The sequence below is a fragment of the Morchella sextelata genome (assembly GCF_020137385.1).
Source record: "Morchella sextelata strain SCLS chromosome Unknown scls_9, whole genome shotgun sequence".
Taxonomy (NCBI): domain Eukaryota; kingdom Fungi; phylum Ascomycota; class Pezizomycetes; order Pezizales; family Morchellaceae; genus Morchella; species Morchella sextelata.
The window spans coordinates 876067-890952 of record NW_025408624.1 but is presented as its reverse complement, the minus strand read 5'-3'; the positions used below and the strand labels follow the sequence as shown (position 1 = coordinate 890952).

Below are 14886 nucleotides of genomic sequence, written 5' to 3'. Positions count from 1 at the left end.
AAGACCAAGTTTCTTTATTTAGACAAGTCATTCAGAGCACCGTATCACTACGGATGCTCAAGAATGTACCTGTAAGAAACACACCACAGGTCAAGTGTGGTCGCTCTCAAGTATATAGGAATGGCTGCGTTGCAAAGGTACTTATTTCACCGCCAGACTTTATTTTTTGGCGAGTAGTTAACTCTTCTGATATGAAAACTTCTCTTCAAGGTTGTTTGTTATCCGTCACAGGGCATCACTTGGCTGCGTGAGACACTCCCGCGCGGCCCGAGAAGCCATCTCTACCGCGCGCGCCTCAGTTGATTCACCATGAATCCCGCCAAGTTCAAGAGTTGGTCCTAGCAGATCATAATGCACTCCATAATACCTCCCCTGATCCTCTACTGCAGCTCTCAAACCAGTTCTCACTACTCTACCAACGGAATTAAGCAGCCTAAAGTACTCTCTTAGTCTACAGGCTAGGCAACAGTCCCCAAAGAAAACCCTGACTGTCACGCCCAGTCAAAACAACGTAGTCTTGATGTAAGGGGACAGATGTGGAACGCCAGCCTTCCAAGCAGAAGTACTGCTACATGTACGTGCAGGGTTCACACGCCATCACTCGTCGCCCGCACCAATCACCACCCCCAGGAACCCGCTCCTCAATCCCACAAGTAACGAGACAAGGCTTATCGAGGTATTCGCCCGGACCAAAGTGAGGAAAGAGATAATCGATCTACACCGCTAAATAACAATCAAGAAACTCCAGATCTCCCTACCCCGGCGATCACCGCCGATCATTACCGCAAGCCCTCCTCATCGTCATATTCAGTGGAGTGCCTTGGCCCATGTCACATGGCCGGCACCGCTTGGCAGGGTCTCTTGAAAAGATTGTCTTCTTTATGAGTTCAGTGCCCCATCCATCCCTCACATCTCTTTGTCACCGCTACTCACACACTCTGAGCCCTTTGTCACTCTACAAGACACCCCACGATACCTACATATACAAGCAAGCACAATGAGCGCAACATTCTTAAACATGCCCTCCCCGCAGCTCGCCACCCCCTACTCCGAGAGCCCCTCCGCTCCAGGCACGCCCATGTCCGGCATCTCCACCATCGCCATCAAAGACGGCCACGAAGGCCACCGCCCCAGCGGCGACACCGTCTCCGCCGCCGACCGCATCTCCCGCCTCGGCGGCTACTTTGACCAAGCACGCAACATCACCTCCTACACGCCTACACCTACATCATCCCCCGCCACACCCTCGCCCGCGCCGGGGACAACTCCTGGCGAGAGGAGGAGCCCCGCGAGTAATGCGACGGGCAGCACCATCACGACAGAGGAGGCGCTGAGGGCGACGAGGGAGGCGAAGATGATTGATGGAATGACTTATGATGAGGGCGTTGTGGATACGACGGATAGGACGCCGGTACTGGTGTTGAATAGGGAGAATGAGAGGAGGAGACCTGTGGTAAAGGAAGGGCTAGTGCTGGCACGCGGAGAGGAGGCGCAGAAGAAATTATAGTGGTGTGCTCTTTTTGCTATTTACCAGACGAATTTCCTTGGATGTGGTGGTTGGCAATTGGATGGGGGTTGGTTGAGTTGAGCAGCTTATCGCGGTGACGTCATGCTGCGGATATAGCTTCTTTCTTTTTTTTTTTATTACTGATGTGGGTATATCTGATGTTCTCGTTCTGTATTATGATACGACTTTTTCTCCTTTTCTCTAAATACTGTATGATATTTTTTCTTTGAGTAATTTCATCCAAGGAGTTGATTTTATCTGCCTGCTTTCTCTGCCAGTGTTGTCCAAGTAAAATTCTGGTGTGGTGTGTGGAGTGAAAAGTGGAGTCTGGGGAACGCCGTACCCCACACCGCCGGAAATCCGGGGTGCAGGCGGCTAATGTACTGATACCTACTGCACACAACTGTGGGGGGGCTTACCGCGATGGGGTTGGCCCCAGACGTCATGCGCGCGGCGATAAGTGCGACTGCGGGGAACTTGAGACTTGAGAGCTGAAGGAGACGATTGAGATTGAAGTGAGGGTGTAATTGAGACTTAGGAAGGCAAGGGCATACATAATATCAAGAGAGCGTTTATATAGCAATGCATACCAATCGATCTACCTGTGTGGTCCCAGTGGTGATAGCCACCAGGTCGATAAGGGCCGGCCGGTACTATCTAGCTAGGTGTCAATGATCCACAGCACCCAAACATGCAGCATCACTCGAGCTCTTCCATGGCCAGCTGCATGTAGCTAAAATATCACCCAGTCCTAAATTGTTCACAAACACTCAATCGGTCAGTCAGTCGACGGTCACCGAAGAAGGAAGGTTTCTGTCTCTTCTGTTCCCTGTCACCCCGCGTGTAACCGATGCTTACCGGAGGCTCTGGGCCCGAGTGACCTGAGCTTCAACTTCTTCTCGTGAGAGCTCAGTCAGAGGAAATAGATACCCAGTCACAATGTCGTTAGCAAACACCGCAATGGCCCGCAGCTTCACCCGTTCGCAGAAGGTTAGTAGTAGTTCTTCTTTAAATATCAAGCTCTGATACTGACCCTCCACAGCACCTGCTCCTCTTCCGAAGCTTCAGTTCCACCCCCCACCGTCGAGAAATCAACAAAAGTACCCCTCTCCCTCCACCCCCGCCCCTCTCTTCTTCCTCCCACTAACACCCGCCAGTCTACCCCTCTGCCGCGGCCGCCATCCACGACCTCAAATCCCACAGTACCCTCCTCGCCGGTGGCTTCGGCCTCAGCGGCGTCCCCACAACTCTCATCTCCGCGCTCGAGTCCACCCCCCACATCACGAACCTCACCGCCGTCTCCAACAATGCCGGTACCGACACTCACGGCCTCGGCCGCCTCCTCGCCTCGGGCCAAATCACAAAAATGATCGCCTCCTACGTTGGCGAGAACAAGACCTTCGAGCGCCTCTACCTCAGCGGCCGCATCTCACTAGAACTCACCCCGCAGGGCACCCTCGCCGAGCGGTGCCGCGCTGGCGGCGCTGGCATACCCGCCTTCTACACGCCCGCAGCGCTAGGCACCGTGGTCCAGAGCGGAGAGCTCCCCGTGCGCTATAATGCAGATGGGTCTGTGGCGGAGTATGGCGCGGCACGGGAGGTTCGTGAGTGGGGTGGCCGCGGGTATGTGCTCGAGGAGGCGATCCGCGGGGACTGGGCGTTTGTGAAGGCGTGGCGGGCGGACCGGTTGGGGAACTGTCAGTTCCGGCTTGCGGCCAACAACTTTAACGGTGCGATGGGGAGGAATGCGCGCGTGACGGTGGTGGAGGCGGAAGAGGTTGTGGAGGTTGGGGAGATTGAGCCGGCGGCGGTGCATCTGCCGGGGATTTATGTGCAGAGGGTGATACAGAGTGAGGAGCGCGTCAAGGGCATCGAGAAGTATACGTTTGCAAGGGAGCCCGGGGAGGATGTTCAGGCGGCGTTGGGGACTGGGGAGGCTGCCAGGAGGAGGGAGAGGATTGTGAGGAGGGCGGCGAGAGAGTTTAAGAACGGGATGTATGCTAACCTGGGCATTGGGATGCCGATGCTGGCGCCGTCGTTCGTGGACCCGGAGATCTCTGTGCAGCTGCAGTCCGAGAATGGCATACTCGGGTTGGGCCCGTATCCAAAGCGCGGACAGGAGGATGCCGACCTGATCAACGCCGGGAAGGAAACCGTTACGCTCGCCCCTGGAGCCTCGGTGTTTGGATCCGAAGAGAGCTTCGGCATGATCCGCAGCGGGCGTATCGACCTGACAATCCTCGGCGCAATGCAGGTCGGCATGTACGGTGACATCGCGAGCTGGGCACTCCCTGGCCGCATCAAGGGCATGGGCGGTGCTATGGACTTGGTATCGAATCCCGCAGAGACAAAAGTCGTTGTGACAATGGAGCATTGCGACAAGAATGGAGGTCCGAAGATCTTGGAGAGTATGTTCTCTTCTTTTTTTTTCCGGTGGTGGAGCAGGGTGTGGTAGCTAACTGGGTGTAGGTTGTACTTTCCCATTGACAGGGCGTAATTGCGTATCAAGAATCATCACGGAGCTGGGCGTCTTTGACGTTGATTTCTCGGAGGGGCTGACGCTGGTAGAGATTGCGCAGGAGGTTACTGTCAATGAGGTGAAAGCAAAGACGCAGGCGCCGTTTAGAGTTGCGGATGATCTGAAGCCGATGCTGTAAATAGTTGATGCTACTAATCAGCGAGTGATATCCCGTGATGAAGATTGGTTTCTTTTTTATGAAGTGTAGACAGCGACCATTATAATAGCTCGATTGATTCATAATACTTGAAAATGACTTGAAAGTGTTGTCCTGGGATTAAATGGCAGTGTTTGAGATCAAGTATTTCTATGGCGCTCTTTTACAGCCCCAAATCCCGTCCATATCGTTCTCATTGTAAGTCATGTGGTGTTAATAGATGCCGGTGCATTGTGCAGTTTTAGTACCGAATACCCTAGGTGAATCCCAACCTCCACTCCTGATAAACTGGTAAACCGTGGTTTATTGCAAAGGACGGAGTCTAGTTGACTATTTAATTTATCCACAATAAAGACAGGTATCGTCTCACTATTTGAATGGACCACGTACCCGCTCCCTCAACTAACCAGGTATCTGCCTCTCCAACTGATCGACCAACTGTCATATTCGATGTCCTTTATCGACAACTCCGGGTCAAATAAACCGGCCCTATAACATCGCGAAGTAAGAACCGATGCTTGGGCAGAGCCACTAAAACTGCGACTGTAGCCTTCCGATACCTCCTGGCTGCGCACTACATCAGCAATATGAGAAAAACACTCACTGGCTACTGTGACCTAGGCGGCATGCTGCTGACCACAATCAACCGAGACACCGAGCCGCGATAGAAATATAATCATGAGATATCACTCACCGCCATTTAAGCGTGACAGTGACCAACATCCGCTCTTGCTACTGCAAGATGCTTAAATAGCCACTTGAGACGCAAGGGGGCAAAAGCTCCCGTCTAGCTTGTCTCTCAATCATGTGGTGGAAAGTATCTTCCTGTTTTTGAAACAGCGGGCATAATACACTTGATCCTTCATATAACTAAGGACCTGATGATGACGACATAGACACAGTCAATGTTACGAAAATGTCAATCTATATCATTAAAGTCGGACACGAGATAATGGCTTTTCTGATTCGTGGTATGACTGTCCTCGATGGAGGGGTACCTGTAGAAAACACCTGAGGGGTGAAACAGATCAATTTTAGATCCAAACGGCGAGCATAAGATGTTCCGCGCAAGGCATCCTCGGGGGCTGAATCCAAGAAAGAAAGGTTTGCCGAACGGTATATCTACCTTCAAGCTGTATGCACGGCATTGCATCCCATAAAAGCCGTATTACTCCGCCCGACGGGGACTCGAACAAAGGAGTAAATGATGCAGGGACCAAGCTGAGTTTCGAGAGAGCAATTCGTACCCGGGTACCCGTCGTACATTGAGTGTTTGGTTTTTTGATTTTTTCCCGTGCTTATTTATTGCATGTGTTGAAGTACATATATGCATATCGTATAGTATATGTGGCTTCGAGATAAGTACATGTTGTTCCTGGGCGATAATGCATGCGATATAGTACAACTTTTGTACAAGCTGACTGACATGACAGTTCCGCAAGAAAAAAACAGGCCATTGTTTTTCTCAAACGTCATTTGTTTGTAGTAAGCCTTCCAGAGTGTCTTATGCCACCTCTGCGCAGGCGAGGCAGGGCACCTCACCTCGTGGAACTTGTACTATGGGCGTAATTGGATCATGAGGCATCACTCAGATTCAGTCGTGTGTAACGCTATCCGAGTCTCCCCTACCAAAATCAAGCGATAATAGTTGACACTCCACTTCGCTCGCCAGATGGGTATAGTGCACTGGTGGGTCCGACAGGATCTACAGATGGGTGGATATTGTTGATCACGCTACTGATAGTGAAAGCATTGGACAAAATTCTTATCCACCATCGGTCTTGGCTTAGTCTTCCGTACCACCGAGACTAAGCTGGCTGCAAATGGAATAAATGTACACTTTGACGTTGTGTACATATGTGCTGGACGACTAAGCAGCAAAGACTTTGATAACACAGTGGAACTGTGTTATGCCCGCTCTGCTCAGCCTCGGTGAGAGAACTATTCTATCAACAGTATCATCATCATCCTTCTTCAGATCACATCATCACCAGTACTTCACACCGGCCAAAAACTTCCCCACATGTGCGTTGACGGCAGATGCTACTAATAAAACTAGCAAAATGGCGTTCTGCGGGGTTAGGTCATGCATAAATCGTCACAGACAAGGCATTCGATTCGAGTTCACCATATCGATTCGAATATTCACTCTTCCTAAGCCCCGGAACTATGGATCAGTATCCTACTAAAAGTGCAACTATTCAGTACTAATTGAGCTACTAACTCTACTAATTGAACGGGGTCCAACTTAAATCACTCGATTCGAGGGTTTACACCGTTGGCCGTTGAACCCGTCACTAGCTAACGTTTAATTAACGTGGCCTAGGCAGGTCCAGCCCGCTACCCGTCCCACTTTTCTCGCTCCCCGTACTCCCCGCGAGCGCTGTGCCAAGAGCTTCGCCTCTGGATCAGGATAAACTAGGGACACAACACCAACTGCTCCCTGCATTCCCCGGATTAACTAGCAGATCATCAGGGTCGGAAGATACCAGCGATGACCCCCAGGTTAGCTCTTGGAGATCAAATAATTGCGTGGTGCAAACTAGCGAGGCAACCTAACCCTCATGCTCGACATCTGAAATCCTGTGGGTGCGGAGATATTTCTCTTCTTCGCCCAAGGAGGGAGTGGGTGGGTAGGTAGGTAGAACAGAGATCTAGAGTGCCTATTGCTGATGCAAGGAGATTGCCCTTGCATAGATATCCGTATTCCAGACCGTCATCGCTTTCGTGTCACGATAGCACCCCAAATATGGGGGATTTGCAAAAGAGAAGTCGTGTAGGTCGAGTACAAGCTATCGGGTACGACCAGATCCCCCAAAGTTTAATTGTTACATGGGTGTATGTAGGTTCTGTTCTGGCCTGGACCTCCACTCAGTATTGAACGAACCCAGATCCCAGGTTAGGGCCAAACCGCTATGCATATCTTTTGACGACATCGCATCTTGACGACACCTCATAAATTACACAATCCAGACGCAATACCGTGCATAACTATCTGATACTCTCTGGAGACTTTACAGCCCTCCCTACCTCCGTCACGTTGCTCAGGAACAACTCCCAGTGGTTGCCGAGTAGCTGTATTGCTTTTCTTACATTCCAGGCTTTGCGGCCTCGGCCTGGTTTAGAATCAGGCAGAAATCTCCTTGAAGAGTCGCAAGGGTTTTGGCTGCAAGGCATTTCAAACTTGCCCTCATGGTTGGCTCGGTTCGGTTCAGCATCCACCTAGACCTGATCCCCCACGCACCCTCATGAGTAGAGAAATTCAAGAGGAAAAAGAAAAAAAGAGCATTTCGAGTTATCGACCATGACTGAACCTGACTGATCACCTAGCAACAAAGTGTAGTAAGTAGCCCCTGATCTCCTCTCGCCTAGCCCTAGTGTGAATGACAGGCGCCAATCGACGCTGCAGATTCAAGCAACAACGGATTCTGATTGGTCGATACGGTCAATCAACCTGCTGTTGACCTCTACGCCCCGGTCTAAGATCATGAAATTTCACTCGACGAGCCAATCAGAGGCCTCGCCCCGCCTGGTCCAGAACTCGTAACTTTAAACGCTTCACCGCCCACCACGGTCTCGAGTAGGGCTGAGCGGGGTTCCTTGTTGGTGTATGGTCGTATGATCGGCAGCTGCGCAGAGGCATTGCGTTGCTGGAGTGAGGGGGGAGAGAGCTCTAGATCAATATGAAGGGAGGGCTCTACCCTCCCCTCAACCCCTTGCTTCGGTCTATGCTTTTCAAAACTCAATATCTCGGCGATCGACTATGATACTTGGATACTGTGGGGTCCAGTTTCGTAATCGGCGATCGAGTAGGAGAAAAACCCACAAGTCGGATCCTTGATTTGTACAGCTGTAGGAGAGCCCGAGTTCCGATCAGAAACCGCATATTGAGAAATCCTGCGTTTTGAAAAGAAAAAAAAAAGGTAGTGAATTCGGAAGCCTGCAGCCACAGCATGTCGGCTCTTTGGTATCAAGCCACCGCATGGAATATACCATATGCAATTGATAGGACACGATAGTTACCCCCTATTGATAGCTACTTCGTGTATAGCTGAAATCCAGCCTGGGTACATCAGGTAGGGAGAAAAATAAAAATAAAAATAAATGAGGCACAGCAGCATCTAGAGTTGTCCTGGCTGTATATTCGTTTCAAGGCCAATCGTTCTCGAACGCTATGTCCACCCCCCCCCCCCCCCCCCCCACACAGCAACAGAGGCCTTGGCTGACAGGTTTGACAGCACCGATTGGCAGCTAGTTAGCTGGGCGTGTATGTCGCGCATGGACTGAAAGTCCCGTGATTTAGTGAATAGATCTTCTAGATCGCTGGAATGGGCATGAAAGGGGGAGTAGGACCTTACCTATATCCAACGATCATATATGTGCTCCTTGGTTGGTTACCGTCTAGACCTTAACTGCACAGATATGGGGATCGTCTAAATGTTGTACACAACTATTTACTCAAAAAGGGTAGCAATGTCTTGTGACGTTGAAATACACCTAACCCTTTGCTCTCGGGTCTGAACATCCCATCGGGGAGCTACCTCTGGCCGGGCCGATATGCTGTAAGAAAACATTTCCCCACTCGGAGGAGAATATATTCTAGCTTAAGCTTAGGTGATGTCGGGTATTCGGTGTATATATGCCTATGCCTTCAGTCCAGACTCTGAATCAAGAAGTGAGACCTGATATAACCAACTGGCGCACCTCGGCTCGCTGGCAGCAATTTCGGTTTGCAATCCGATCTCCCTTTAACTATTGATAGCTTACTGGTGTGTGTGAGAGAAGTGTAGATTATGTATACTGACGTGCGTCAAAGCTCCCGCAAATTACTTACCTTACTGTACAAAGGAAAAATAAGCTCGGGCTTTTGGTTTCTCAGAGGGCAAGAAACGAAAAGAGAATAAAAAAGTCAAAGGCCTGGATCAATCAATTACTCCATCCGTTCAAGCCCCGTTTTCTCCCCGCGCAAGCTGCTAGCCCGATCAGTGTTATTTTCTCCTAGAAGAGGGTCAAGATCCGTTATACCTGCTTAAATCACGTTATAGCGAGCCCTGTAGCCAGCCAAATTTCCCCCGCAGTGGTGAGACTATGACATGTATAAGGGAAAGGAATATAATATTTTAACGGGCTATGGGCGTATGTGGTCGATGGAGGGAGAAATCCAACCAACGCAATCTGACGGTTTGCCGCGCAGCGTATGAGATGTGTGTTGTTGGAGGACCAGACCATCCATCGATGGTCTCCGTATCAGTTCGGGCATTTCGGAATCGATAGATAAAGTACCTACATGTATGAAAAAGAAACCATGGTAAGGTCCAGTCCATCCACACCCTCACCACCTACAGAAGCACTATTTCGCATGGTATACGTAGGGCTAGGTTTGTAGGTAAGCAAGCAGGCATGCACACATACGCAGGTACACAACACGTAACGGGTGTTTCCGCACACCCGCGGGGTTTTTTTCAGTAAACTCTACTTTCTAGTAGCACCGCCCGGCGCAGCCGTCCAAAAGGGGGAAACGGGGCATCGCCAAACTAACTAACCCTCTCCTCGGCAAGAGCGATTTTGTTTGGAGAGGCGAAAAGGTGGTGGTGGTGGAGAAGGAGAAAGGTAGGCATCATGGAAAACCCGTTTCTTCGGGTGGAACCCCGGTTGCTGATCTACGGTTTTTCTTGCCCTGATTTATTTTTGTAGATTTTGTTTTGTAGATCTGGGTGGAAGAAGAAGGGGGGGCAGGGAGGGGTGGTGCGGATGTGCTAGCTACAATAGATTTGGTAGGACTGGGTGGGCCACACGAGATGTAACGTTAACGGCTGTTAATTGCTGAATGGGGATGTGGATGTGCAACTATTTCTTTTCTTTTGTCATACTTTGCTGCTGCTGCTGCGTCCATGTGGTAAACGTTTTGGTTTGGTTTGGTTTGGTTTGGTTACAGAATATCATGTCCATGTAGACGATAACCACGTTTATTTGTAGAAGTACCGTGTAAGTACATCATCATGTCTCGTAGGTGCTCTGCGTACGTTACGGGTAGGATTGGCCAGAGTCATCAGTCACAATTCACGCTCTACAACATGAATATGATAGACCAGGCAGACCATCGTAGGCATCAGCAGGTCAACAATTATTATCAATTACTCACGGCTGGGCTCGCTTGGACTTGTAGGAGTTTTCTTGTAATGTTATTTGATTTGATGATGTGCCAATTGCAATAATTGCTAAAACTACATACAGACTAAGTGAGGCCAGAAGAGGCCAAAAAATGCTAAAAGTACAGAAAAATACCAATGCAAAAAACCCAAGACAAAGACAAAAACTCCGCTTTCTCCTTTCCGTTCCGGTATCTGTATAAGAAAAAATAAAGGGAAAAAAAAAGAAAAAAAGATGGTAAGGTAAATAACTACAGTACGAATTTTTTTTGCGATCGTTCAAACATGAATAAGGAAATATGAAATGCAGCCCAAAAACAGGAGGACTATGAACAAGATGCAATGCAATGATATAAAAAAAACAAAAAACACTAGAGGCAAAGATCTCAAAAAAAAAGTCCCATTGTACATACGTAAGTCCCTATGACAGGTACTTGGGCGGACTAAGAAAAGAAATATAAAAAAACACCTCATCACAACACAGGCAATCCTCTGCTTGTCGGGTTACCCAACAGCATATAAATCAGTATACATGTTATGCCAATATGATTTATTGTACGATGCACCACAATAGGAGGTATCAGTACGCAGATGGTGTGGCCGTTTGCAGTGGCGCTGTGTCTTGTTTGGGTCGCCCCGTTCCGTTTATTGCCCAATGCTGATGTGTAGGGTCATGTCTCGTGATATACGTTTGTATCTGCCTGCGCCGATCCGAGAAAAAAGAATGTAATGCGCCAGCCCGAAACCAAAAGAGTGTAATGCGCCAACGAAACCAAAATTTACCGCCCCTGACCCCCCACCACCCGTCTCGTACCCCCCATTTCCCGCTTGTTTGTGTCCAGCCCATTTACCGCCACCTTGTATCAACCATTCAGTATCGATCATGTCGCGACTTGATATCCTCATCGCTTGGACCTGAATCGCTGTCGTACATCTTGGGTGATCGCAACTGCTGTGATGATCCGAGTCTTGCCAAGCCTCTCACTATCCTCTCTAACGTACTAGCCTTCCCACTACCCTCTTCCATATCTGAGTCCTCGATGGTGTTTCTCCTGAGAAAGCCCGACTTCTTCCTGCTCTTCTTGCTCAACTTGTTGACTGGTACAACGTCTACATCCACAGAGCTCGCCTCGGAGCGAAAGCTTCCGATGCTTGTGGGCCTTCCTAGTTCCTCTGCACCTTGAATCATGTCCAATGATAACCTGAGATAAGCATGCACTGACTCGCTGACGGCTGGCCAGCCACCGGCGTTTGAGCGCACAGTCTCCAAGATTTCGGGACCATTATTCTCAACACCAATGATGTATCTCCACAGCGTATGACGTTGGTTGGCAAGGATAGGCGCAGTGAGGAATGCATTAATATCAGGTTCTTCAAACGGGTACAGTGTGTTCAGGATAGCGATAGAGTTAAACTTGTTGAAAGGTTCCAATGAAAGCTCATGGATTAATGTCTGTGCACATGTTAGTTTATTGCACTCGATAATTGTAAATGCATAACTCACCCAACGCCTAATTCCTGCGATCGCTCTTGCATAGAACTGCTCGATCTTGATTGACTTTGTTCTCAAACCCTGAATCTTCCTGTCATTCTCGCCTCGTGCCCTTACGGCCTTCTCCAACTCCTTCTTCCTTCGGTTCTCCAAATCGCGAATGTAATCCAATGCTGTCAATGCTTGATCAAACTCGACATTCTTCAATTCAGCAGCGAAAGTTCTTCGGACAAATGTTGCGAGGAAGTTAGGTGGTAGTGTGTGTGGCTGTGCTGGGATGTTTGAGATGTGTTCCAACAAGAGCATCTTGAAGTCGGCAGGTGAAGTGTGGGGTGTTGCTGAGTTGAGTGTGTAAATTGTGCGTAGAGGAAGAGTGAATTCATAGGTTGATGGGTAAGTAAGCACGTGGTCAAATACCCTGCAGAATGGCAGGTTAGCTACATGTTTGCAGTTATTTTGAAGCTCGACGGAAGGACTGAAAGTTACCAATTCATTGCTAAACCGTCTCTGCTAGGGCTGCTAGGACTGATAGGACTGGAAGCCCCAGATGATACTGATCCAAAAGACATTCTGAATATTTAGGTAGTCTTAAAGACTATATGTCTAAGAGGTACAATTATATTCTTTACTTGTGGTGGAAGATGGTTGTGAATTTTGGGGGTGGGAGTGGAGGATATATATGTATGGGACGAATGGGTTATGGATGTCAAGTAGGGCCAGGTTGTTACTAGTGCAGTAATAATCAACGTCGAGAGATGTGCGGTAGTGACAAAGAGGGGAAGCGACGGATTTAGTTATGGGGAATGGGAGGAGCGAGGGGGAAGACGGAGTTTTTGAACGAGTGACTGAAGGAAGGATGGCGAGTTGATCGGACGTCAGTGCGTAGCAAAGCAAATGATTCCCAAAGTGGTTGGGCCGGAGGCGGGGCTAGGCTAACTTCGAGGTTCAATAGTTTGCGAAGGGGCCAAAGGAAGGAAGGGCACTCTGAGACGAAACAACACCACCAGCGAAATACTCAAGGACAGAAAACGAGAGGAGGGGATTCAGAAAATCAGGAGAAGGGGGACGAGAAGAAAAGAAGAAGGAAAGAGAAAAGAGAGGAGGTCAAAACAATAAGTAAAGTATTTGTCCTTATTAACTGCAGGCGACGTTGATGCATTACTAGAGAGTACCGTACATCTATCTGCACGCCTAATGCTACTTCTGCAACTACATAAACCGCCCGAACACCTTTTCTTCCTACCTCCCACCCACGGCAGACGTGATACCCCCAGTCCAACCCAACCCAAGTACAAACGGCTGTTGGAATTTTCTTTCTTTTCTTTTGTGATAGAAAGCCTGACTAAAGACCGAGTCTTGCCGGTCTCGATTCCCACCAGAGTGTGGGATGTGTGTCTGTTACTGATCCATCTTACAAGCATCGCGTTAATACTACATCTAGCCTCAAGCAACAGTTCTATGCAGTCCAGCATTCTAATTACCCACAAAAACTCCTCTCTGCTTCTTTCTCCTGCTGTCGTTCTACATTTAGACTCTAGAGGGAGCCAATCTGCACAGTCCCAGAAAGACGGCACAAGTTGGCTACAGGGTACCCCCCCCCCTTCTCTCCAACCCCCATGCAAAAACGCGGTCGAGAGAAACAAACGCTTGCAGTAGTGTAAAGCCGTACCCCCTCAATGTCCCTGACCTCCTGTCCCGAATACCTGACTACCACACGGGGCCGGGCGGCGAGGGAGGGAAACTATGTGGTTTCTGAGCGGGACATTCGGCAGTCTTACACCTTCACAGCTCTACCTACTAAAGTGACCCTCTCGCGCCTTCATGTACCGACGATGATGGGGGCTGCCCTCACCGCGCGCAGTCACGCAGTCACGGACCCCTCAACCCGGATAGCGACATGTATGTCCGTCGTCTCAGAGTGGGCCGTCTGCCATCCTGCCATAGATCAGGATACCCATCTACGTGTGTCTCTATCCATAGGTTGGTTTTGCGAAGAGACATCGCAGCTCGGTACCGCCAGTTGGAGCTGCTGCTATGCTGCTGCGCTGTAAGCTGCGGCCTGCCTGGGGAAAGTACATACTCTACTCTAGGTATGTAGGTGTGATGTATGTAACTAGCAGTTCTCTTAAGATAGAGTACATACATAGAGTAGAGTAGATTGGGATACTCCTAGAGTGTACCTACATAGAGTACTCCCTACTCTACGCTCATGTAGGTGTAGGTACATAGAGTAGACTCGTACCTACATCCAGGTAATCGAAATCCGGTTAACCTACACCATACATACAGGTTTTAAGCGATGCTGCTGCTCTACATCATGTAGGATCTTCCCACATACAACGTTCCTCACGTCTGCACTGCTGACTGACCAGTTTGGGAAGTCAGGGGAGGGCTTTATGTTATCGTCATGTAGGTACTCTACATACAATTGAGTACAAACGGGGGTTGCCTGCAGTGCTGCGACTGCCCGTACATGTAGGCACTGCTGCTTGCTTGCTTCTCTACCCTACCGTACGTTGTCGTTTACGACGGTGATTCTCGTTATGGTCATCGAAGCTGAAAAGCTTGGTGCACGGTCCAGCTGCGGGAGAATTTTTTTCCCTCCGAGTTCTCAATCTGGAAGGCTAGTCTATAAGTAGAGAAGGGCTTTGTGATAGTCTTCGGGAAAGCTCTTCCCGGCAGACCTTTCCCCAACAACCCTTGTCCCGGGATAAACAGCAGGGTCAGGCCTTGCTAGTCGTCACTTGGTTTTCTCTAGTTTCAACGTTAACTCGTTTACGATTCACTTCCGCTTTGGCCTTTGGTGGATGGACCCTTACAATGGTCAACCGTGGCACTGACTGCGCTTCCATCGCCGACGACATTCTCGTGGCAAATCGATCTGATGGAGGCGAAGGTTTTGCATACGTGAGCTTGCGGAGGGAAGAGATTGTGGAGGAGGGGATGCAGAGCAATGTTTTTGTGGAGTTCGTTGATACCAATCGTTCTTCAACAGGGCTGCCCAAGGGATCAGTGGGAGGGAAGATAATATTATGTGTGGAGGTTCCTCGCTTGCTAGCCCCA

General features: G+C 49.4%; 3 protein-coding genes across 3 annotated transcripts; 2 read left to right on the top strand and 1 right to left on the bottom strand.

Annotated features, from left to right (window-relative positions):
• Positions 1 to 997: 997 nt before the first annotated feature.
• H6S33_012916 (uncharacterized protein) lies at positions 998 to 1507 on the top strand (the record flags this gene model as incomplete). The annotated part of the gene is made up of 1 exon (XM_044844268.1): positions 998 to 1507. One exon carries the CDS (start codon positions 998 to 1000, stop codon positions 1505 to 1507), a length of 510 nt encoding a protein of 169 aa, XP_044694625.1.
• Positions 1508 to 2446: 939 nt separating this feature from the next.
• H6S33_012915 (uncharacterized protein) lies at positions 2447 to 4164 on the top strand (the record flags this gene model as incomplete). Its single annotated transcript, XM_044844267.1, has 4 exons — positions 2447 to 2497; positions 2550 to 2607; positions 2665 to 3915; positions 3977 to 4164. The coding sequence occupies 4 exons, from the start codon at positions 2447 to 2449 to the stop codon at positions 4162 to 4164; spliced, it is 1548 nt and encodes a 515-aa protein (XP_044694624.1).
• Positions 4165 to 11202: 7038 nt separating this feature from the next.
• H6S33_012914 (uncharacterized protein) lies at positions 11203 to 12392 on the bottom strand (the record flags this gene model as incomplete). Its single annotated transcript, XM_044844266.1, has 3 exons — positions 11203 to 11784; positions 11836 to 12241; positions 12310 to 12392. The coding sequence occupies 3 exons, from the start codon at positions 12390 to 12392 to the stop codon at positions 11203 to 11205; spliced, it is 1071 nt and encodes a 356-aa protein (XP_044694623.1).
• Positions 12393 to 14886: the final 2494 nt, after the last annotated feature.